At 33.2% G+C, this 25814-nt stretch overlaps 1 protein-coding gene across 1 annotated transcript; it reads left to right on the forward strand.

Annotated features, from left to right (window-relative positions):
• The first annotated feature begins 4691 nt into the window (after window positions 1–4691).
• LOC145254809 (chymotrypsin-1-like) lies at window positions 4692–18561 on the forward strand. The gene is made up of 6 exons (XM_080113619.1): window positions 4692–4850; window positions 6850–7003; window positions 9354–9481; window positions 13428–13559; window positions 15461–15603; window positions 18267–18561. Exons 1-6 carry the CDS (start codon window positions 4805–4807, stop codon window positions 18417–18419), a joined length of 756 nt encoding a protein of 251 aa, XP_079969745.1. The 5' UTR covers window positions 4692–4804; the 3' UTR covers window positions 18420–18561.
• Window positions 18562–25814: the final 7253 nt, after the last annotated feature.

The following is a 25814-nucleotide window of genomic DNA, read 5'->3' on the forward strand; positions in this document are numbered from 1 at the left end:
AGAGAACTATGTATATTTAAAATAAAGATATTGTTACGGCATATTATCTTAGAAATGAATCACGTCTAAACCTTATTTTTACCATCTCTGTTTACAAAGAAATAGTCGTTTAAAAAGAACGTAGATAGTCGCCAATATCTTCAGTTGATATTGTGAATAACCAAGGTAAACGAATTTAAATTGAACATTTTGTCCCCGTATTAAGTTTTGCTAAGGAAATATTAGTAATTTTAACTTTTGATGACTTAACCCCCAAAAAACCTTTAGTCTATTTTCGATATGTAGACGACAGATCCTGTATCTTCATTTATCAAATTCTTCTTTATACTCAATAGCATGCATACCGCGTTGAAATATACCTTATGAAGGAAATCGTGTTTTCACTTTAGCTCGAGTATTGAAAACGAAAACACCATCGTTTACTGGACTTTATACACAGTGAGATTCGTGATGTTATAACAAAGAAAAAAGAAGAAATTTATTTGGAGCGTAACACAAAATTGGGTGAAAAATTAATGTAACAGAGCGCGTGTGTGCGTGTGAAAATATCAGTAGCAGCAAAAGGATAGCTGGCTAGCAAAGGTATGAGAAGCAACAGCAGCCATTTGAACGCTGTGCATATTAGCAAGTGTGCGCGAGCTTGCATCACAAGAAAAGGAAAAAAAAGACAGCACGTGGTCGAAGGAAAAGAAAGTGTTTTGGGGCGAGATAAACGTGTGGCCCCGTGGTGGCGGCGAGAGACGTTTAATCTAATGTCGAGATGGCAGGGTTTTGTTAATCTCATGACTGGCGAAATGAACAGTTAAAAAAAATTGTTTGGAACGTAATGGTAATAAAGGCCTTTTGCGAAAACAAAAAAAAAAGTCACTTTTTATTTTTTGTTTACTTTTGTTTACTTTTGTTTCTTTCTTTCTTTGCGATTGTGCCGGACAGTGTAGGAGTCTGAGACAGATTCGAAGTGTAACGAACACCGTTCAAGCGTTACGGCCAGGTTACAATAAGAACTATTACAAATATTTATTACATAGCGAGGGGGGTCATGTTGGTACAGTAGTAACGTCACTAGTTTAGCTTTTGGTTTCGATTCTAGCTGATAGCACCCAAATACTTTGTTTTTGTTTTTTTACTTTTGAAATCACGACTATAAAAAAAAAAAGAAATCCAGGCAAACTAAAATATCATATATATTTAAGGTATTTTACGACCGGGTAACCCCCCCCCCGCTAGTATTATGTAAAAATATAATTTTGGGGTATAGACGAATGTTTAAATGGAATAAGATACTTCATACCTTTCTGTTACGCTTTTGTGTATTTCCTCTTTTAACTATCTTCTCGATTCAGTATTGAATAAAAATTAAAACCACAACAGACCATTGAACATGAACCTTTATCATTAATAGGGCTATGACAAGAGAATATTCTTTTCCTTATTTTTATTCTCGAGTATATATCAGTTAATATCTTATATGCTTTTATATAGAGTGATGTGATTCTCGATTGATTAATTGTGTCTAACCGTGTCGGATATATACTCGAGAGTCAAAACAATGATAAGAATATGCTCTTGTCACAGTCTTAATCATTAATCAAATATCATGCAAGCATAATCAAGTTGATACATCTGTTCCGTTAGTTCCATGAAGTTAGGCGACACTAGGCCTGATCAGTACTACAATCGGTGACCATTTGAGAATAAAAGTGCTGTATATATTCTGTGCTTATTTATGCATTATTTTCAGTCGTCCTGGAATCCTCCATGCCAATGAAATCCAATAGTGCCAACCCAGAATAGGGGTTGCACTATCATTACACGCGAATTTTTATCCTGACCCCCAAAATCAACAGAGATAAAACCATTTCTGTAATGATCCGGTCCCTGTTGATTTTGCAGTGGGAGTTTAGTTATGTGCAGTTCTAAGAGGTAACCCTCCCAGGATTTGCCTTCTCTCTTTAAGAATAGGTTAGTTTATTGCTAATCGCGGCTGCCCAGGTACTTTTTGCAAGTCAGAGTGGCCTTCCTATGTGGAGCTGACTTCCCAATCCCACTTTCCAACCGTGGTGTCTAAGTTCTTGCATTGGAAGAGAACTAAACAAACCCTCACAGAGGGTATCCATTGTCTCATAAGACAGACCGCAGACCCTGATTAATATAGGGGCCAAATTCTGTTAAATATTTCTATCCGATAATTCTCAAGAATTCTTTAATTTATCTTTATTTTCGGATTCTTCTAATTACATCTTAACGTGTTCTGTGCTTTTGCGGTTCCTGTTCTGATTTGATAATAGAACCGGTAACCCTAAGCCTAACTAGCAGATCTTCTATTTTCCCTGGCTGGGATAAATTTAAAAGCGGTCCCCTAATGCATGTATCATGGTAATGGGAAAGTAACATTCAGCGATTATCAAATGGTCACGCACCTGGTACTGGCCAGGCTCCATGTGGCTTAACTTAGATGATCTAACGAGAATAAGTGTCAATGCAATTATGGTTTGCTGGTCTTATAAATTGTATCAAAATCATATCTTTCTGCAAACTGCATTTATCAAGGATTAAGGATTATTCTTGAACGAGGTTTCTTTTCCAGGAACATGCAATAAGAAGAATGCTTTTTTAGGACTACAGAATACCGGCATATCTGTATCGACACATATTTACTCTTTGAGTTACGCGGACTACTAACTTTTTTTCATTTACCATCAGAGCGAGGAAAAAATATGAAAAAAAATCTTAAATTCTGAAGATACTGTCTTTCGTTGAAATGATGATTTTAAACAAATAGATATTTGTTTATTTTACAAAAATATTGCGTTGTAATTTGGTTTACAAACGTATTTCATACGTATTTTTATTTTAAAATTGTAAAAACGCCTTTATGCCGGAAAACACATCTCTAAATTTCATATCACGTGTGCCAAGCGTATTCTTCCGGCATTTGAGCATAATTGTTTGATGATTTTGAATAGTTTAGATGAGGCTTATTCTCAGACAATTGTTCTCATTTTCAGAACGTTTCGGTCTATGTAATCCTCGAACTCCTTAAGGTTTATTTTATCAAACTTTGACATGTTATGTCGAACTTGGTTATCTGCGCGGAATTTGGAACGGAATCCTTTATTTACTTTACTTGGGGTAGCATGCTTTCGTTCTGTTAGCTGCTTTTGGATAAAGGTCCTAAGTAATCCGCAGTTGTATTTTTCGTCGCCCGCGCTGAGGATCGAACCTTCAGGAGAATATCACTTTGCAATTGAATTTTTCCAAGTACGAATTACTGAGCTACGGATCCGTGTCTGACGATTTTGTCAATACAAAGATGGTTAACATTTCTTGGAAGTTTTCTTAAAAAACTCAATTCATTATGGTCAATCCTGTTTCGGAACTTTTGAGATGATGGTTGGTAATTCGTATTATTTGAATTATTCGGCCTGCTGTTCTCGTCTTGAGAGTCATTTTCACAATATTTAATGTGTATAATAAATAATAATCTATAGCGACAAATAGTAAGATTGTGCATCTAAAAGTAAGAATAGGTTTAAGGTTCAATTATCAATGTGAGCGATACGCGGAATACAGTTGCAAATTACTTAGGACATCTACCGAGTCATAGCTAAAGGAACGAGAACATGCTACCCCCGTGGAGTAAATGAAGGGTTCTGTTGCAGTATTTTTTAGATGTGTGTGAGGGTATGATTAAAGAAAGTTGGAAGGTTCTGCTTATAGACACTGGCGATAGGAACTGACCCAACCCAATGAAGCCACGTTCTGCTAGCAACCAATCTGAAACCAGAATTGCTCCGTAAAAATATTCAATCTTTCAGCATTCCCGCACATACTTTTTTCGTATCCACGCGAGAAAGATTTTTTTATTTATTTTCTTTGGTTTTGTTTTTTGTTTTTGTTTTTTGTTGTTGTTTTTTTTTTTTTTTTTTTTTTTTGCTATTTGCTTGCAAAACTTCTAAGTCCAAGACTTATACAGAACAGCTTCCCACCCAAAACTCTTCATCTCCAGGACTTGTACAGAATACCTACCTATCGGAAAATCTTTCGAAATTAAACATGGCTTTCAATTCAAAAGGTTCTGTTTGAAATTCCACAAAAAGATACCCGAGTTCGGCAGAAAGATTTGCGAGTTCTGACAAGATACATCTGAAGAAGGTGGAGATTCAATCAGCCGAAACGTTGTGAAAATAGCACTCAAGGTGAGAATAGCGCCCGAATAATTCAAGTAATACGAATTTTCAATCCTCTCATAATATTTATCTTCTTTCAATTACATCCATCCATATCCTTAAGTCTTCGAGATTTATCCTTAATGCTTAATACTTGTAAGGATTCGATTTGTAAAACATGTAATAAACCATCTGACAAATGTTAGTATCGATCTGCGAAAAACCAATAAATTGAATGGACGCGTTTTAAGAATGTCTGTTGTTCATTTCTTTTATTCTTTAGAATAAAAGAAATAACGAAACGAACCATGAAGTCATAATAAAAGGAAGATGGCCGTTATATAATGGAATAAAACAAAATCTAAATATGACGAAGGGTAGAAACAGATGGAGGAGGATATTCCGTTAATGTAAGCGTTTATGTAAAGAATTTTTTTCTTATTCCTTGCTTTTCTTTTACGGTCTTTCCTTCTCGATTTTATTGTATTGTGTATTTATAGGTCCATTCATCGCTATTAGTTGTATTGTTAGAGTTGTTGCCATTGTGTAGAACTAGAGGAAGTGGTTCAAACCGAGCCTATATAAGCAGCCGATTCCTTCAACACTGCAACAAGTCATCAAACCAACTGATCAACATGTTCCGTCTTATCTGTTTGGCTCTTCTTTCCTTGGCCGGCTCAGGTATGCAACTTTGCTTTTCTAGAGAAAAGGAAAAAAAGGTAGAGCAATTGTAAAACAAATTATTAAGTTTGACTTTTTGTAGGAAGAGACGATTCTAAAGTGGCATATTATAGTCAGGGGCGACCCTAAGGTTTTTTTTTTTCGTTGATATGTAGAGAGGGGTGCCACTCAATTCCCAGAATTACTCCTGCCGAGTGTTTATCAAGAGTTTACCAAGACAGCACCAAGTATCACTTTTAAGTCTTTGATACGACTCGGCCGAATATTGAACCCTGGTGTACAGCTTCATTAGCGAACATTCTTATCATTATGTCAAATGAGCAGATTAATCTGTCAAAATTGGAGCAATAATTAATTGATCTTTTCTAAATTTTACGCTAAACAAAAATCAGAAATTTGCGGAAGTTTTCACGAACACGAACTTGATATTCAGTAAAATGGCATTATGAAGCGATCGTTAATTTCCGTAAGTTTTCGAGTATTCAAACGCGTTACTTTTTTGTGCGATTGTTTTAAGGGGCGCTGAAAGTGTTCGTTACGTTTACGTTAACCCACTGTCATGAATTAACGATGGCGACTTTCCGTATGGTTTCGTTAAATTCCCAGTGTAACTGTTCGTCAACTACTGTTATACTGCGATCATTGCTTTCCGTGAATTTTTGTTAACTCAAAATTGTGGCTTTGCGCAAATCTCTGCAAAACAACAATGGTGGCTTTTCTGTGCGTTTTGCTTGCGTTACGATTATTATCAGAAACGATTGAAGTTTTCATTATTTTAGTATTAATGCACAAGTGAGACTTTTCATAAACAACAATGTGTATTGTCGGATAAAATTTGACATCGTTTTCTGTGTGAATTAATATTGTATTAATATTATGAAAGAAGAAGCCAAAAGTCACACAGCAGATAATAAATAATATACATTACATAATTAATGTGCGTGTTGTGTGTGTGTACATATATATGTGTGTGTGCGTGCGCATCAATAATGTTGCAAATGATCAACTCAAAGAAATATGGCACCATAACTTTCAGACTTGGAACAAACCCGAAATTAGATTTTTTTTATTTTTTATTTTTTTGCGGGAGAGGTGTTTATATTTATAAACAAATCCCCCTATCTTCAGCCATATTAGATTTTCGGATATATATATATATATATATATATATATATATATATATATATATATATATATATATATATATATATATATATATATATATAAATATATATATATATATATATATATATATATATATAATTTCTGTTTTTATACAAATATAGTGATATCTTGCTACGATGTGTAGACCGTTTCTATCGTTTCATCGCAGAATGTACATATATATATATATATATATATATATATATATATATATATATATGATGAAAATAATGGGAATAGTATTCCGACAAAATAGAGAAATATAAAGGAACAAACCGTATTATGTGTTCATCAACGTTTCGTCTTTATTTCGAGACATTTCATCCAGAGGAAGTCTCGAAATAAAGACGAAACGTTGATGAACACATAATACGGTTTGTTCCTTTTTATTTCTGTCTCTCTCTCTCTCTCTCTCTCTCTCTCTCTCTATATATATATATATATATATATATATATATATATATATATATATATATATATACATATATATATATATATATATATATTAAATACGCGTCGTGATGCTAAAATTTAGGTTCCCTACTAAAGGGCATGCTGATAGCCGTAAGCAAACTTCATACTGAAAAGAAGTTTGTTTTCTTCGACCCCGACTATCCTATTTTTAAATCAAAACAGAAATATCTGAACGAACTAAATATCAAAATCTAAAAACGATTGGAAATGAACATTTCTCTTCTTGAAAGCATAAACCAATGACGAAACGAAAGGTTTTATGTAGTTTTTTTTAATTGGTATTCGAGTAATTGAAATAAGAATAAATCTCACTTTATGTATGTTAATAACCAATATTTCTTTTAATATTTTTGTTTTATAGCTTTCGCCCGCCGCCATATTGTTTCCGGTTCCCACGCGAAAGAGTGTGACTTTCCTCACATCGCTTTCGTTCTCATCAGCAAAGCGACAGGAACTTTCGCCTGTGGAGGTTCCCTCATCGACAGCACTCATGTTGTAACTGCCGCTCATTGTGTGTAAGTACAAATAAAAAGATATCTATGTATAAATTAGGGTATGTGTGTTTGTTTATATATTTCTATTCATATGATAGACTCATAGACTCTTATGAACATCATTATGGACAATGCTGTTAGGCGTAACTGTGTGTAATATGGGATATTCTTAATTTAATTTAGTTTTATACAAAAGGGGGAAAAAAGAAATAGAAACGTCTAAGAAAAAATTTAACAATAAATATTAGAGATGAATTAATAAATATTAAGTAAATTTGGATTAATGAAAATGATTAAAGTGAACATGTTTTGGGCATAACATCTCATCTGAAAATTCAGATATTTTGGATTGACGTTAAAATGTGACCCATGAACATTAGATAATAATCAAGAAACTAAATGTTAATTTCTTCATAAGACTCTCTAAACGTAAGTCTTAAATTTGAGATGTTTTCTCGAATCAAGATCATGCATTGATTTGGATTAAAATTGGAATAAAGATTCTAGACATAACAATTAGTAGCATTAATATTCGTAAGTAGATATAAGAGCGGTGCAAAATACTCTAGAAATATATTTTGTGAAACAAGATGACATTAAGAACTCCAATAGCATAGATAATGTTAAGATATGATAATTTAATTAATCCAGAAGTAATGTTGAAGAAGGAATTAGTATGATATTTCGAAACCTTATCGAATGTAATATTTAACAGAATCTGATCTGTATTGTACGTGTTTTCTTTTTGTATCTTGTGTGAACTACCAACAAAGAAATTAACAAAACCAAAACCAAAACCTGTATCTGTTTCAGTAGTTGCAACAACACGAGTATCAGTAAAAGAAGAAACAACCAATTAATAATCTTGAACACTAAATGGTCTATAAGGACAGAAACTTCAAATACGTGTATGCAATTATACTGAATTTTAAATAATATGTATAAAACACTAATTCAGAGAGTTTTCGAACATTTCGGTTTATTCCGACTATATTAGAAGGTTAAACGGAATATGGGCAGAGTAAGAAGGAAGCAAGTAATATGGTGTCATAAGGAGAGTGAAAAGATAATCACAAAAGAAAGGGTCCTGGATATATCAAGTGGCGAGGCCCCAGCTTGCGGACTGGGGAGTGTGGAGTCACCTTTTAATTGCTATTGCTCCCAGGTCCACTCTGACCCGGAGTGGTAGTACCTGTTAGGGTTCCAACTATGGGTTAAATAGAAACCGACTTGAAAACAACAAATATATTCTATTAAAAAAAATTTCTTCAAAATCTTTGAATTCGGCATTAAATAACCTGAAAAGGGTTGATATGCCGTAAAACAACAAAAAAAACAACAAAAGAAAGTGTTGTGTTTCTGCTGTGTTTAAAAAAATGACTGAGATATAAAAATATATCTTTATTCTGTGTGACAGTTATAGACGCCTGTTGTTAGGAGGGAGATACACGCACGGGAATTCGACGGCTTGATTCTAGTCGAGCCCAAACCGCCAGCCAACTTTTTCGGTTATTATTATATAACTGTTTGTGATCACCTGAAACGCTCCTTTTTTTAATGGCATTGTCACCGCAGCCAACAGGCCAAGTTGGTTTTATTCAGCAATTGTCGTTTCCCTGGATTGACTTGACTTTAATTACACTTTTGTAACCTTTTGTCGAAAATTAATTTCTAAACAGGAACATCATTTGTATTCAAATGGCCTTTTGATACTGTAATTAAATATATATATATATATATATATATATATATATATATATATATTAATTGGTACAAACCTGTTTTTATACAGCCTGTAGTATCCATTGGCAAACAAAAAGAAAAAAAGAAAAGAAAAATAAGGCTGCTGCTTCATTTTATATGCTTGCGATCTTGTCACGTGATATGCAAATAAAATGTTTCCGGTTTTGAATTAAAATGCTGATTTTATTTTTTTTTTAGTCTTAAGTATTTTTTTAGTTGGATGTTGGAATTGCAAGTTTTGAAAGCAGAGTTGGGAATTTTGGAATTGGATGTTAGAGTAGAGAGTTTTGACAGCAGTGCAGAGAATTTAACCCCGGAAATTGCTACTTGGGACGTGTAGAATAGTTAACTCTTGACTATTTAACCGCGGTTCATTTGATCATTATATTTTTGCTTGTACGGAGCCTGGAGAAGGATGGACGCCGCCATGCTATTCTTGCCCCATTCACGCTGCATGAAAATAATGCAGCGACCCCACGACCCCGAAGTGTTAAGGGACACGTCCACGTTTACATTTGTACGCTTTTATTAAAATGATTTCTCGCTACAAATGGCTAATATATCTAACAAAAGAAATAGAAAGTGAAACGTGTTTAAACTAAATTTTTTCTTCTTTTCATTCTTCCAGTGACAGTGGTGTTGAGGGTGTCGATGTTTTCTTCGGTTCTCTTGACAAACAACAAATGCCCCACCGAATTTCTGCATCATCTTTCACCAGACATCGTCACTACGATGGCGATAATAAAATAACTGTCCGTAAGTGCTTATTTAATAAACTATCATTTTTTGCGTGTGTATTCTGTTTTCATATTCAAAACGAAGTGATTATTAAGAACTGAGTGTCATAAACACTTAACTTAATGGTGCTAAAAAGATAGAGTTTTTAAAAGATGACAATAATAAAACTTGTTTAACAGGCAATATCACCAGAAAAAAAAAGTCAGGACAGGTGTCGTAGCCAAAGAGTATATATATATATATATATATATATATATATATATATATATATATATATATATATATATATATATATATATATATATATTGTACCATATAGTTAACAAACGAAGATATAAGAGGAAAGTAAAAACGATAAGCTAAGTGGAACGAAAATACTTCAACGCAGAATGTAAAACAAACGGAACGAAGCGTTGAACTGAACCGGCTTCTTTCGAAGGAGGAACTTTCATGGGAATACCAAATTCACGAGCAGTCCTTAATCAAATGTTTATTCCGGTCAGAGGAGATAATGACATTAGGTTTGCTCGGTTCTTGCAAATGATTACTGTACACGCAATAACCCTTATCCCCGAGTTGCTTCTGGGCCTTGATAAGTGGTGAGCTCCATGTAAAAACAAATGTATCACTGTAAATTTGATAATTATTTTGTTGCCTCTCACATTTATACGGAGACTGGAGAAGAATGGACGCCGTCATGAAACATTTTATTTGCGTATGACGCCACAAAATGCAAGGTATCGAATTTCTATATACAGCGCTTGGTATTCGTAAATAATCATCCATTTGGTACTGACCAGACTTAACGTTGCTTGGTTACAGTGATCTTACAAGAACCGGCGTGTCAAAGTGATTATGTCATATTACAATATTTCGTACAGAATAGCGTTTATCTTCATAGCAGTTGTTATATACGAAATATCAGTTCAAATCGTGATTCTGTGTTGAATTTTTATTAGTAGTTTTCTTATTGTTCTAAAGATTCGTCGTACATAAATGCTGTCAGATCATCTATGTAATAATACGGTAAGACGAGTTCAGGTTCGTGCGTACATCATCACCCTGCACCCATTTTTAAAAGATGAGATTGCTTGATCGTCGAAAATGCAATGCCAAATACATTTATTACTAGGGTTATGACAACAGAATATTCTTTTCATTGTTTTGACTCTCGAGTATATATCCGACGCAGGCAAAGTTAATCAACCAAGAACCAAATTAATCTATATAAAAGCATATAAGATATTAACGGATACACACTCGAGAGTCAGAACAATGAAAAGAATATGCTGTTGTCCTAGCCCTATTTATTACAATTTCATCTAATAGCTTTGTTGTATGTCGAATGCGAAACTCGGACTAAAATACACATCAGGCTATAACTAAAGTGTAGTATTAGTTGTGTTCAAAGATGGTTCTATAACATTGTAGGGTCTGCGTTCATTGATAGAATGAAAATATGTTTCAGTTTGGAACAAGGTGGAACTATACTATCGTGGAGTCTTCGTTCGCGCCGTCCATAAAATTGAAATATATCACAAATTTCTTTTAATTATAAGAGATGAAGGGTGCAACTGTGGAATTTCCACGAATCCCGCTAGGTGTCCTATAAATATACCTCACACATTATAGGCAATGTTATAGAAAATTCATAACCGTGTAATGTTATGCTTTCCCTCAATTAATGATATAGCACGATCGCATTGCTGTCGACACATAAAAATATACCTCACACATTATAGGCAATGTTATAGAAAATTCATAACCGTGTAATGTTATGCTTTCCCTCAATTAATGATATAGCACGATCGCATTGCTGTCGACACATTAAAATATACCTCACACATTATAGGCAATGTTATAGAAAATTCATAACCGTGTAATGTTATGCTTTCCCTCAATTAGTGATATAGCACGATCGCATTGCTGTCGACACATAAAAATATACCTCACACATTATAGGCAATGTTATAGAAAATTCATAACCGTGTAATGTTATGCTTTCCCTCAATTAATGATATAGCACGATCGCATTGCTGTCGACACATTAAAATATACCTCACACATTATAGGCAATGTTATAGAAAATTCATAACCGTGTAATGTTATGCTTTCCCTCAATTAATGATATAGCACGATCGCATTGCTGTCGACACATAAAAATATACCTCACACATTATAGGCAATGTTATAGAAAATTCATAACCGTGTAATGTTATGCTTTCCCTCAATTAATGATATAGCACGATCGCATTGCTGCCGACACATAAAAATATACCTCACACATTATAGGCAATGTTATAGAAAATTCATAACCGTGTAATGTTATGCTTTCCCTCAATTAATGATATAGCATGATCGCATTGCTGTCGACACATAAAAATATACCTCACACATTATAGGCAATGTTATAGAAAATTCATAACCGTGTAATGTTATGCTTTCCCTCAATTAATGATATAGCACGATCGCATTGCTGCCGACACATAAAAATATACCTCACACATTATAGGCAATGTTATAGAAAATTCATAACCGTGTAATGTTATGCTCAATTAATGATATAGCACGATCGCATTGCTGTCGACACATAAAAATATACCTCACACATTATAGGCAATGTTATAGAAAATTCATAACCGTGTAATGTTATGCTCAATTAATGATATAGCACGATCGCATTGCTGTCGACACATAAAAATATACCTCACACATTATAGGCAATGTTATAGAAAATTCATAACCGTGTAATGTTATGCTCAATTAATAATATAGCACGATCGCATTGCTGTCGACACGCATGCGTTCATTAAAGAAATAAAGTAGTTTTATTAATGCAGATTTCTTTGCATATTTAAACAAAAAGCAGACAAAAACAGATTTTAACAGTTATTTAATCACAAAGTTTTAGTTCATAAAAACATTAACGAAAAGTTGTACCGTTAAAAATAGGATTAGAACTGAGTATTTTAATTGGACTCGAACCGATGTCTTAATGGATGTCAAAGGATTTTATACGCCTCCTCAAACTAATTATTATAAAATTAAGATTCCATAAGAATAGCATTTAGAGCTGCCCTAAACTTCAACAAAAACAGATCAACCGTACCCGGCCAACAGGGAAAGAGAAAGGAAAATCTTTAAGTAATAAATATAGAATTAAATTTAAAATTTAGCGTTTCTTTTTCTTTCTCGGGAATGGTGGTGATATGATTCAGTTTCGATGGATTCTTCAGGAGCCTGAAGAATCCTAGAGTCGATGAAACGCGGAATATTCAGTGTAGCTTAATCGCCATATATATTTTATAACTTACTAACTAGCTCTACTTACGTATTGAGCACTGTTGAAGTAAATACTTCAAGTTTACGCAAAAATTTATACTTTCGTATATTGATATTATGTGAGTAAACGAAGTAGTTATATATATATATATATATATATATATATATATATATATATATATATATATATATATATATATATATATACTGTGTGTGCAAAATTATCCTTAACTCAACCATTTTTGGCTTAAAACCTATTGGTATATGAAAATTAACTGAATTACACGAACTCAGTATATTACTTATAAGTCTATATACATATGTATATATATATATATATACATATATATACATATATATATATATATATATATATATATATATATATATATATATATATAGATAGATAGATAGATATAACTACTTAAGCCTGAAGAATCCTAGAATGGATTAAATGCGGAATATTCAGTGTAGCTTAATCGCCATATATATTTTATAACTATATATATATATATATATATATATATATATATATATATATATATATATATATTAATTTTCTTTTAGATAATGTTGCTTAATATAACTTAAAATTTAGAATGCGTTATATGTAACTTATTTTAAAAGTGTTTTGATAAAAAGGGTGCGATAAGAAATGTGAATCTATTCTTTTTCTTCGCAGTCAATGATGTTGCCGTCCTTACTCTTTCCAAACCAATCCCATTCAGCAGATGTTTGAAACCAATCAAGCTGGCTAAACCAGGAGATAGATTCGTCGGTAACTGTCATATCGCTGGCTGGGGAAAGACTGGACGTGAGTAGTTTTCTTAATCTGTCATATCTATCTTGATTAGATTATCTCTCTCTCTCTCTCTCTCTCTCTCTCTCTCTCTCTCTCTTTCTCTCTCTCTCTTTCTCTCTCTCTCTCTCTCTTTCTCTCTCTCTCCCTCTTTCTCTCTCTCTCTTTCTCTCTCTCTCTCCCTCTCTCTCTCTCTCTCTTTCTCTCTCTCTTTCTCTCTCTCTCTCTCTCTCTCTCTCTCTATATATATATATATATACCCATTTCCAGGTAACCTACATCTAAAATTTCAAATGTTTAGACCCAAAATTGGCAGAGGAGTTTGGTAGAGTCTGCAAATGTCAACTCTTTCAACTTTGAACTCTTGGCAGCCAAATTTTCGCCCCAAAAACTAATTAGAACGCTTGCTGCATGTTTGAATATCCTTTATGTAACATTTCAAATGTTTAGACCCAAAATTGGCTGAATAGTTTGCCAGAGACCTCAAAGGTCAAATCTTTTGGACTTTGATCCTTGGCAGGCAAATTTTCGGCCAAAACTTGGCTGAGTAATTTGGTAGAGCCCGCAGAGGTTAATTTTTTTTTTTTAACTTTGGACCTGTAAATTTACCCTTGTCTGTTCGTCCGTTCGTTCGTTCGTACCTTTCTCAATAACTACGCCTTGGAATTTTTTGAAATTTTGCACAAACATTAAACATGATATGAGTAAATAAGTAACAGAACAGATTTTTTCAGGAAAACTCCGGTTGGGCCCCTAGGGGTAGTTTTCGGGTTTAAATGGCTAAAATTGACACTTTTGTGCTTATTTAAAAAAAAATAAAATAAAAAAAATATGCCTTGGAGTTGTAACTAATTGATTTCTATATAATTTTGTTTGTCTATACTCTTGGGTGTGACCCAGGGGCTCTTTTAGGGCTAATAAAAACACTCCATTTTTGGGACTATTTTACCATATGTGTCTAAAAAATTTGTGTATGTCTATTTCTTAGCGAGAAACAATGTTCCAAATATGCAGTAGTTTTGCATGGTGTTGAATTCAAATTTAAATATGTTAAGGCCTTGGGGAATTTTGTGACTAAATGGGTGGAGGTACAAATGATGGACTTAGTCATTTCTTTTTTTTTTTTTTTTTTTTTTGCCTGGTGCAGAACTCAAATTTACATATGTTAAAGCCTAAAACTGCACCGTTTGTTCATTTTCACCAGGATTTGACGTCCCCTGGGGAATTTTGGGACTAATGCTGAACTTAGTCATTTTTTTATGCTTCGTTCACTGTGCACTCATGGGGAGCATGAATGCTTCACTTGTTTCTTATGTATTTTATTTATTTTTAATGAAATTCTTATGAAAACATCTTTTCTTATATATTTTACGTTATTATCGTAACAGTCTTCCTCTCTTATATGAATATATTTCCAATGTATAAAGCTATCTCTTCTCGTGTTTTGGATTTATTTTGGAGTTTGTCGTCAGTATTGGATGCTGACAAGCGAATTTCTTCTTTCCTTTTATTTTTTACATTACTCTGACACAAACGTATTTCTCTTCAACTTTTTTGGGGGTAGATGTGCCAAATCCGGGGGTAATTACGCCAACTAAAAACAAATGTGCTCTTTATATACGTGATTGCCAAAAGAGCACTTTTAACTAGTTGGCGCAATTACACAGAACTTGGTGCAATTACCCCAAAGTACGGTAACACTTATTCCTTATTGGAAATGTTGTCACGTGTCATTTTTCAGTATTCACCTTCACAGCTCCAGTTGACGATTAAACTAATACGTTTCTTTTTCCAACGACCAAGTACTTTTTCTCAAAAGATTTTATTTGGTCGGAATTTTTGGTTGTTAATGAAATTTTTATTAAAGCATCTCATAATTCTGTTTTGTTTTTGTTTGTTTGTTTTTTTCAACACAGAACACGGTTCTTCTTCTGTCAAACTCCTTCATGCCACAGTTCCCGTCCTTACCGAGAAACAATGTTCCAGATATGCAGGAGGACTTGAAGCACAGCATATTTGCGCTGGGCAGCTGACCAAAAACGGAAAAACCACCTGCCAGGTCTGTCGAACGTATATTTCATTTGGAGTTCCCTTACTTTATTATATATATATATATATATATATATATATATATATATATATATATATATATACTGATCAGCAGAAAGACTGCTTTGCTGTATGACAACTCTTCAGTAGGGCTAGACAAGTACCCAACTATATATATACATATATATATATATATATACATATTCCTTAATTGGAATTCATTTATATATATATATATACATATTCCTTAATTGGAATTCATTTTTGAGATGAGCATTATATATATATTAATTTATTTTTATTTCGGACTACTAGTCTCATCTTTATTAGTTGTTTTTTTTTTGACGAAGGCCAGAGGAATTAGTTAGCCGAAACGTTGTGAATAAACAATCCAATAAAAAATGAAAAAAAACAACAACTAATAAAGATGAGACTAGTAGTCCGAAATAAATATATATATATATATATATATATATATATATATATATATATATATATATATAAATCTGAACGTCTCTGTCTGTGTCTGATCACGAATAGGCTGCTATATGATTGACTATTATAGAAAATGATCACATATAATGATAGATATATCGAGACACAGGAATGGGTATGTTTTATCTGGCAGAACAGTGGTTTATTAAAATTATAGGGTCTGCGTTCGCGCCTTGTCCACAAAGTATGGAAATAAAAAATTAACATTAACTCTTTACACCACTGAATTCCGATCCCACATTTGACTTTTATTCAAAATTTAAAATTAATCAACTTCAGTTATATTCCTGTCTGAGTCAAATTGATCCTTTCTGACCTATATTTATTTGGAAAGATAACTCTCTACCTGCACCTTTCCCCTCTTTCTTTCTCGCCTTCCTGCTTAACTATGTTTATCTCTCTTTTTCCCCTCGCCTTTTGATTTTTAATCATCTCATTTAAAACCGGCAGTTTATACGCCATTTTCTTGATCCGTTACTTAAAACAAACAAAAAACGTTGCATTTTCTTGAAGCTGCATTTTACCCTGGACATTTATCTTTCTGTTTCCTTATGGATTGCCATTAGATTTTATTGTTTTCCCATTAGATCTTTATAATATCATATCCTTTTTCTCCCCTTTTCCCATTTATCGTTTTCCCAATCTGTTTGAATCCCTACAAACTGTCTAAAAACTGTTAATGACATTTTCATGCAAATATGAACATTTTTATATTGCTTGTTTCCCGTGATACATTAACCTGCAAAATTCATTGCATATTTTGCAAATCTCTTCCCTCTGATAAAAAGATTTGCTCTCTTCGAAACTCCATGGAATAAGGGTTTTTCTTGTTTAATTTGTATTCCTTGTCGAATATTAAAATTGCGTATACCTTCCTTACATGTTTATAAAGGCTTTTGAAAATTTGAATATTTTCAATGTCAAGGTTTTTATTGTATATTATATTAAAGCTCTGTCTTTTTGTTGGATTTATTGAGCTTTCACGTCTGGTTTTGATTTTATATAAATATTTATATAATATTTATATTCATTTTGAGTATACATTTTTTATCTGTAAACCAAATATAATTCTTTATATATATATATATATATATATATATATATATATATATATATATATATATATATTGTACACAATATATATTGTACACAATATATATTGTACACAATATGAAATATCTTTATGGCAAGTATGATACACACAGCCATCGGTTTCATTCTCGCGGGAAATCATCAAATTGAGACTAAGCATTACTCGTGTATTGCGCACTCTTGAGTTAAATTCCGAGAATATAAATATGAACAATATATTATGTCACCTCATAATAGTACATATGTATATACATGAAATAGCAAATTATATACATATACAGAAACACACATACACATACATGATGATTGCAATGTCTTGTCAGACGAGTGCCACTCTCTCAGACACTTAAAGTCCATGAGCCCAAAAATGACTTTCAACGCCACAGCACCATTTTAATAGACAAATGTCTGAAGGAGTATCTGTATACAGATGATGTTACAGAGTCTTAGCTTTGTACGACAGCTAAGTCTCTCTCTCTCGGTTCAAAATGTTGAGATCCAGTAACAGGCAAGGGCAAGATAGCCAGCAACAAGTTAAACTGCAGACCAGCTTAATGCGGGTACTGGTCTCCTGCTTTATTTTTTTTTTTGAATTAGAGATTTGCTTCTCCTAGAAAGGTTGCCTTCACCACGGCTTACGGGAGCCCTCTACACTCCATCCACACACACACCTATATACATATATACATACATACATACATACATACATACTGATGCACACTCTTCGTCAAAATTGACGAAAAACATATGTTCGTCAGTGTTCGTACGCACTTCTCTAAATACATTACTAAAATATTCCTATAAAATCATGGACTCTTGTCAGTATTTTAATTTTTCATATATAAATTATTTTGTCATTTTATTGATATCTCCGTAGGGCATAAGTGTCATTAACTAAACCGGAGAACATTGTGAATCATTCCTTTCAACTGCTACGCTTCACTTCAACTATATTTCTATAACATATATCTAGCATTGCTTAAGGAACCCGTCAAAAATCTGATTTTTCTTCGCACGCATGATGGCACTAGAATCAACTCGTTTCAATCAGACTTAACCAACTGTGTTTTCCTTTCTTTCTTTCAGGGTGATTCCGGTGGCCCACTCATGTGCTACCGTGCCAGCGATAACCAGCTCGTCTTGGCCGGTATTGTTTCTTACGGTTGGACATGCACCGAGGGTCTCTCAGTCTTTGCCAGAGTTTCCCACTTCAATAACTGGATCAATTCGAATGTCTAATGGGGTTTCTTAACAACCGAGGTGTCTACCAGCGACTGGTGCAAGAGTTGGCGGCATTTCATATGCTGACTCTCAAGACGAATAGTGCATAAATCAGTTCGTAACAAAAACATGAACGAATGAAATAAAATGATTTAAAGAATTTAATTTCTTTTGTTTTTCTTCACTGAATTTTTTTACATCGATTTTCTTCGGACTATTGTCCTTATCAACGTTGGTATTTACACATTTGCCAGGGATGCCAGCGCAGTACTGCAATTGAAAATTGGCTTACCAATTATCATGTTGCGAACTTTAAACCAACATAAGCTTTGAAATGGCATATGTCTTGCAGTAAAAAAAATTAATGAACAACATCATAGAAGCAACAATCTTGACAGGACCTTCCAAGGGTGAATATGTCCTCATTCCACGCATTCCTATGATTCCACCTGATACGCCATTTCAAGTTGGGAGATTGCAATTTCCAATTCGATTGTCGTTTTCAAACATCATCAACAAAGCTCAAGAACAATCTTTACAATTGTGTGGCTTACATCTACACACTGACTGTTTCTTACATGGACAATTTATGTTGCGTATTCAAGAGTTGACAAGCTAGAAAATCTCTAAAAGCTCAGAAAATGGAACAACAAAAAAATCGTGTATCCACAAGTACTAGAAAATTAAGCATATCAGAAGCATATATCTATGTGTGTGTGTGTGTGTTTGTGTGGAGAGTATAACCTTGTCTTTTTGTCTGCTTTATCAATTTTTGGTCTACTGAGTTAAAACTTGACATATAAGAGATTCAGACCTGTGGAACAAATTCGATTTAGGTTTTAGCCGGTAAACAAAAATAGATTCTAAGGGCAAAAAGTGAACGATTGGCACTTGGCAGGCGAAAGTCGAGTTAATTTGTATCCTCCACACATGCGCAAATATATATGTATACGTTTAACTCCGTTAATTTTTAAAAGCTTAGATATGAGTGTCCTTAGGTCATATGGTAACTGGTTTCGATTCTAGCTGATGGATCCCAAATGATTTTTTTTTATATTTTGAAATACCTTGAATACAGTATAATAATCAACAGAGAATGGGTTCTACAATAATACATACGAAATATGCATGCATTAAAATATTATATTTAAGCGTATTTTATGACCAGGCAAGGTTGAACGGCGTATATATATATAATATATATATATATATATGTATGTATGTATGTATGTGTGTATATAAATATATACATATATGTGTGTATATATATATATATACACATATATGTATATATTTATATACACATATATATATATATGTCTAGCCACACAGATGAGGTGAGAAAGAGCGAAACAGGACTGTATGTGGATGACCAGGCAACGTTGAACGGCATATATATATATATATATATATATATATATATATATATATATATATGAGAGAGAAAGACGTTCTAAAGTAATGCCTCCTATTTTTTATTCAGCCCGAATGAATCAGAGGTGATTACAATTGCATTAATATGATAACTGAACTTATACATTTATTACACGACAGTTTCATCTGTTGCAGATATTGATGGTGTGGAACTCTAAGAACCAACCCCTGTCATGAACATACATCAGAAGCAGAGATGCGTTATTGAATTATACATATATATATATATATATATATATATATATATATATATATATATATATACTAGCAAAAGTAGCCGTCGTTGACTGGGTTCAAAAACAGCATACAGAAAATCGAATCTGATTTAGGAAAATATGATAGGTTATGGAAAGGAAGGGTTATAAAGAAATAGCTTCGAATTTGGGGGTATCAAAACCAAAGCAAAATATGATGAAAGTAAAAATAAAATAGATAAACCCCATAATTTATTATACCATACCTGTTCACACTGAAACACTTATCACAATATTCTGTGGATCCATATTAAAAAAAAAACTTGTTAAACTTTGTGACATATTTCCATTCTATCGAGATCAGGCGCGAACGAACACCCCATAATTTTATCATACTATATTTCTTCAAACTGAAACATAATTATCAAAGTATACTTACGCAGATAGATATGAAAAGTATTTATTAAAGTTTGTGCCTATTTCAATTCTATGGAGGCCAGGCGCTAACGCAGACCCCACAGTTTTATTATACCATCCCTATTTAAGTTAAAACATACTTATCAAAGTAGTATTATGTATATCTATATCGAAAACACTTGATAACGTTTTTTTTTTTTTAATTTTTAAATTTTTTATTTCCATACTTTGTGGACCAAGCGTGTACGCAGACCCCACAATTTTATTGAATCCTCATTATGCCAGATCTAACATACCCATTCCTGTGTCGTGATACAGCTTCTATCATTATATGTGATCAGTTTTCTATAATAGTCAATCATATAGGAGCCTATTCGTGACCAGACCACACACACAGACTTCAGTTTTATATTATAGATATAGCAAAATATCGATTTCCGTTGTTCTAAGTCCAAAATGTCACTTAACCTCGCGTTTAAATTTAGGATTTTCACATGTTATTTTTATAAAAAAAAAAGTATATCTCATTTTTTTTTAGTTGAGAACCCGTTGATTTCATTTATAAATAAACTTTATTACGTCGCCTGGCGAGAACTTTTGGTTTTTGCCAACCAATTGTCCGGAACGTTAGCATATATAGATAGGTAGATAGATCATCACTACTATAGAGAGCGCATCCTCTTACCAAAATAAAATGCCATATATGGAAGCTTTAATAAAATAAACAATCCAGTTTCAATCACACCATATTTCGTATTGACGTGTCCACCAAGTTTCACTCATAAATACACAACAGTCTTTGTTTTATCGCCATCAATTACAATTACTCGGATTATTTATTTACTTATATTTTGCTATGTCTGGTTAGACCAGATTGCACACTGTGTATATCATTCTCATGACAGTTTTCTGAGCCTAACTACTTCCGTGCTGGCTAATGACAAATTGAAAGCAGTTGTTTTATCTGTTTGTTTGTTTTTTGTTATACGGCATATCAACCCTTTTCAGGTTATTTAATGCCGAATCCAGTGGTTTTGAAGAACAATTTTTGAATAGAGTATATTTGTTGTTTTTTTTTAAGTCGGTTTCTATTTAACCCATAGTTGGGACCCTAACAGGTACTACCATTCCGGGTCAGAGTGGACCTGAGAGCAATGGCAATTAAAGGGTGGCTCCACATTCCCCAAAGCCCGCAAGGTGGGGCCTCACCATCAGATATAGTTTAAGGTCATATCCAGGACCGGTTTCATCTGTGAATCTCTTACTAGAAGAGTGCATTACAGGTCTAACACACTCTTTCTATCCGGTTTTTTGGTTATTCATCTGAGCTATATAGACCATATTATGAACTGAGATGAGCATTCCCATGACAGTTTTTTTAAGCCTTACTACTTCTGTAGTACGAAAGATAAAAAGGAAAAGGAATAACGAAAAAAAAGATTTTAAAAAAGAAAAAGAAAGTATGCATAAGAAAGAAAGAGCGAAACAAAGAAAGATAAAAGAAGAAAAATAAGAAAAAAGATTAAAACCAATGGACACAAAGACATAAAAAGGAAAAAACAAAATTAAGATAACTAAAAAAGAAACAAGAAATTGGAAGATTAAAAGCGATTTTTTTTTGGGGGGGGGGTTGTATGACACATCCCTAGAAGATTGGTCTACAGGGTTTACGCACTATTTCTATCCGATTTATTTTTAGTTCTTCATCATATTTTTCCTTCTCCTAGATGGGTTGCTTTCTCAACGGTTGAGGAGCTTCATATACCCCCTAAGCGTTTCACCTCTATCGAGCTGGATACGAGATGAAAATGTTCAGTATGATGGTCTTCCTTATGTTAGAAATGGTCTGGCGATTGTTTCGATGGACATTATATTAGAGATTAACCCATTAATAAAAAATCGGTGAGTGTAAACCCTATTCAGAATTACACATCCTACCGATGAGACGATCACCAAAGTGCCTTATATACCATTGAACAGCGATAAAATAAAAACGGTTGAATAGAGATAAGAAAAACTTGGTAGACATGAAATGATGTACATTTGTACTAAATATGATTGAAATAGTATTTACATCTTAAACGTGACAGATCAAAAGAAATTATATTACAAACTTAACTGTGTAAATCAAGGAAATATTATTTCAAACTTAATCGTAATCAACTAACCAATAGAGAGAACGCCATAGAGATGGATTAAAGTCTCTATAGTTAGATGCATTTGCTCTGTTTCGTTGTTGGATGTCTATATAATTTATATAATATATACGCTAGACAATTCTTTTGTCGATATTTTCAAAATCAACACAGAGATGAATTTATCAACATAGTTTTATTTACAAGTTTTTGTTCATCGACAAAGAGAGAGAGAGGGGGGGAGAGAGATGTTAGTTGTGTGTAGCTCACCGATGGAAAGATTCAAGATGTCAATCACGCTCGCCGTTGTAAGTCTGCTTTCTTCTCTTTTCTGTAGTTTTTTTTTCTTATATAAATCGACATTCCTGGAATTGTAAACATCAAGATACCATATCCTTTTTTCTATTTTGCATTGCGCAATTCATCACGTCTGACCTTAGAATGTAAACAGTTCTTTTTCTTTTTTGTGATAATTACAATTCCGGTCATTTTTATGCGACACAAGAATGTAGATCAAAATTTTTCCAGAATGTGCGTGTATGCACACCTCTGCTTTCAAATGCGCAACACCACGTCTCCATATTCCACAGTTCAATGTACGCGTATATCGCTAAGAACACTATTCCAGAATGCTTGACAACTTGAACAATCGATAGTCTTAGCCTTGTGCGTAGAAACGAGGTGGGATTTTTCCCTGGTACCAAAATCTTACGGATTCGTTGTCATTTCTTAAATTACCTTTTTCCTGTTGATTTCTGTGTATTGCTGGTCCTGTGCAGTTCTATGAGGTTCACTATTCCTAGTTTTACGTTCTTTCTTTGAGAATGGGTTAATTTATTGCTGATGGTAGTGGTAACTTCCTGCAGTCTTGACAGACTATGGATACTCACTGTAAGTGTGCCTGAGCGTGGAATTTTTGTAGCAAGAGTTGCGCAATCTCCAACCACACCTCTCCTGAGTCGGTGTTGTTAAATACCAGTAATAAGTGAAGGTTCAAGACGATTGGAAAAAATGCCGAGGTAAGCGGAGAGCGCATACAGCGCTTAGAATCCCCAAATAGTCACCCATCTGGTACGAACCAGGCTTAAGGTTGCTTAACTTCGATGATCTGACGAGAGCCAATGTGTCAACGTGATTATGCCTTATTGGAAAAAGAATGGAAACGTCACTAACCCTACGCGGCTTTAACCGGCTTGTTCCAAAGGAGGAAGTTCCATGGGAGTATAAAATTCACAAGCGGTCCCCAGCAGCATGTATATTAGGGGAGATGACGACGTTAAGTTTTTTGCAACTATTAGAGAAGTGTCGACGTCCTCCTACATACAGATCCTGGAATTCCCAAATTGGTCACCCATCTGGTATTGACCAGGCTCAACGTTGCTTAACTTCGGTGATCTAACGAGCACTGGTGCGTCAACGTGATTGTGCCGTATCTTTTATGCCGTATTGTCAACGTATTACGCCGTTATTGCTAATAAGAACTTCAACGGGGCTGCCCAGGCACTTTTTCGGCCAAAGTGCTCATCCTCAATCCCACTCTCTGGCCTTTATGTCACATTTCGCTGTAGGAGAGAGATAATTATCAGCAGTGCTCTTTTGGATAAAAACAAAGTGTAGTATCTGTTCTGATACTACACTCCATTTATTCTGCTCTCGGACAGTAAAGGAGAATCCTTCTAGACTGAGGCCGTTTTTTTTTTCTTCAATGCAGATTATTCTTTTAATGGGGAGCTGGATTCTCCTCTTATTAAAAAAAAACGACCATATGTTTAAGTTGGCCCTCGTGGTGAGGGAACTTAATAAGAACCGGATGATTTAAACAAAAAGAAGTGAAATGGCAACAAAACTGGCATGGTTTTCTCATCGGAGCATTTAAATCAGTTTTATCTGTTTCACTCTACAGCGGAATATTGTTAAATCAAGGAATTTGCTCTTGTACGCCAAATGTTCAAAACCACTTTGATTAATTTCTTTACACAACTAAGAATAGGTTATTGCAAGAATTCTCCAGAGTCGCAATGGCGAAACAGTTTGAAGAAGTGCCTTCGTAAATTGCCGATCGATTAGTTGTAATCTCTGTGGACTTGACTCGTGAAACGCCAGTTAGCTACGAGGTTAAATGTCTTGCAACGGTCGCACAGGTCTTAAGTCATCTATTAGTAATCGGGTTGGGATAGGTAGAAACACGGGTGGAAGAAAGAAATGGTGAACAAAATAACAAGAAAGAAAGAAGGAACGAAAGAAAAAATAAAGGAAAAGAAATAATGCAGAAAAAGATAAAAAGAAAAGGAAATATGTCCAAGAAAGAACGAAATAAAGAAAAACAAAAGAAGAAAAATGAGGGGGAGGGAAGATAAACGAAAAAGAAAGTAGATGTAAGAAGGAAGAGAGCGAAATAAAGAAAAAAAAAAGGAACAAGAAATATGATAAAAAAATAAAGAAAACAAAAAATATGAAAGAGAAAAAGAAAGAAAAGATAATGAAAGGAAGAAAAAGAAAAGAAAAAGAAAAGAAAAAATAAAGAAAGTAAAATGAAAAGGGGAAAGGATAGAATGGGAGAATAATAACAGAATAATTAAAAAATAAAAAAGAAGGCAAAGAAAATAATAAAAAAAAAGAAAAACGGCAACGGAAAAAATAAAGAAAAAAATAAAGAAAAAAATAAAGAAAAATAAAGAAAAAAATAAAGAAAAAAATAAAGAAAAAAATAAAGAAAAAATAAAGAAAAAAAGAAAGAAAAAAAGAAAGAAAAATAAAGAAAAAATAAAGAAAAAAAGAAAGAAAAAATAAACAAAAAAATAAAGAAAAAAAAGAAAAAATAAAGAAAAAATTTAAAAAAATAAAGAAAAAATAAAGAAAAAAATAAAGAAAAAATAAAGAAAAAAATAAAGAAAAAATAAAGCAAAAATAAAGAAAAAAATAAAGAAAAAATAGAGAAAAAAATAAAGAAAAAATAAAGAAAAAATAAAGAAAAATTAAAGAAAAAAATAAAGAAAAAATAAAGAAAAAAATAAAGAAAGGGAAAGAAAAAATAATAAAACAGATTTAAGAAAATAAAAGGGTTAAAAGAAAACGAAAAAGAAAACAGCTAAGAAAAAAAAAGAAAAACAACAAAAAAAGAAAATATAAAAACGAAGAAAGAAAACAAATTGTATTATGATATTCAAGTCATTTGAAACCAATATAAACAAGTATATATTATTTTTTTCGGGGCTTGTGGCGCAGTGGATAGG

The sequence above is a fragment of the Euprymna scolopes genome, chromosome 30 (genome assembly GCF_053919585.1).
Source record: "Euprymna scolopes isolate OS-2025 chromosome 30, ASM5391958v1, whole genome shotgun sequence".
In the NCBI taxonomy this organism is placed as follows: Eukaryota; Metazoa; Mollusca; class Cephalopoda; order Sepiida; family Sepiolidae; genus Euprymna; species Euprymna scolopes.

Excerpts from the sequence above, each read along its gene's own strand:
- LOC145254809 (XM_080113619.1), top strand. The coding sequence starts at position 4,805 with ATGTTCCGTCTTATCTGTTTGGCTCTTCTTTCCTTGGCCGGCTCAG. Across the intron at positions 4,851-6,849 it reads TCTTTCCTTGGCCGGCTCAG|CTTTCGCCCGCCGCCATATT; the intron begins GTATGCAACTTT and ends TTTGTTTTATAG. Across the intron at positions 13,560-15,460 it reads TGGCTGGGGAAAGACTGGAC|AACACGGTTCTTCTTCTGTC; the intron begins GTGAGTAGTTTT and ends TTTTCAACACAG.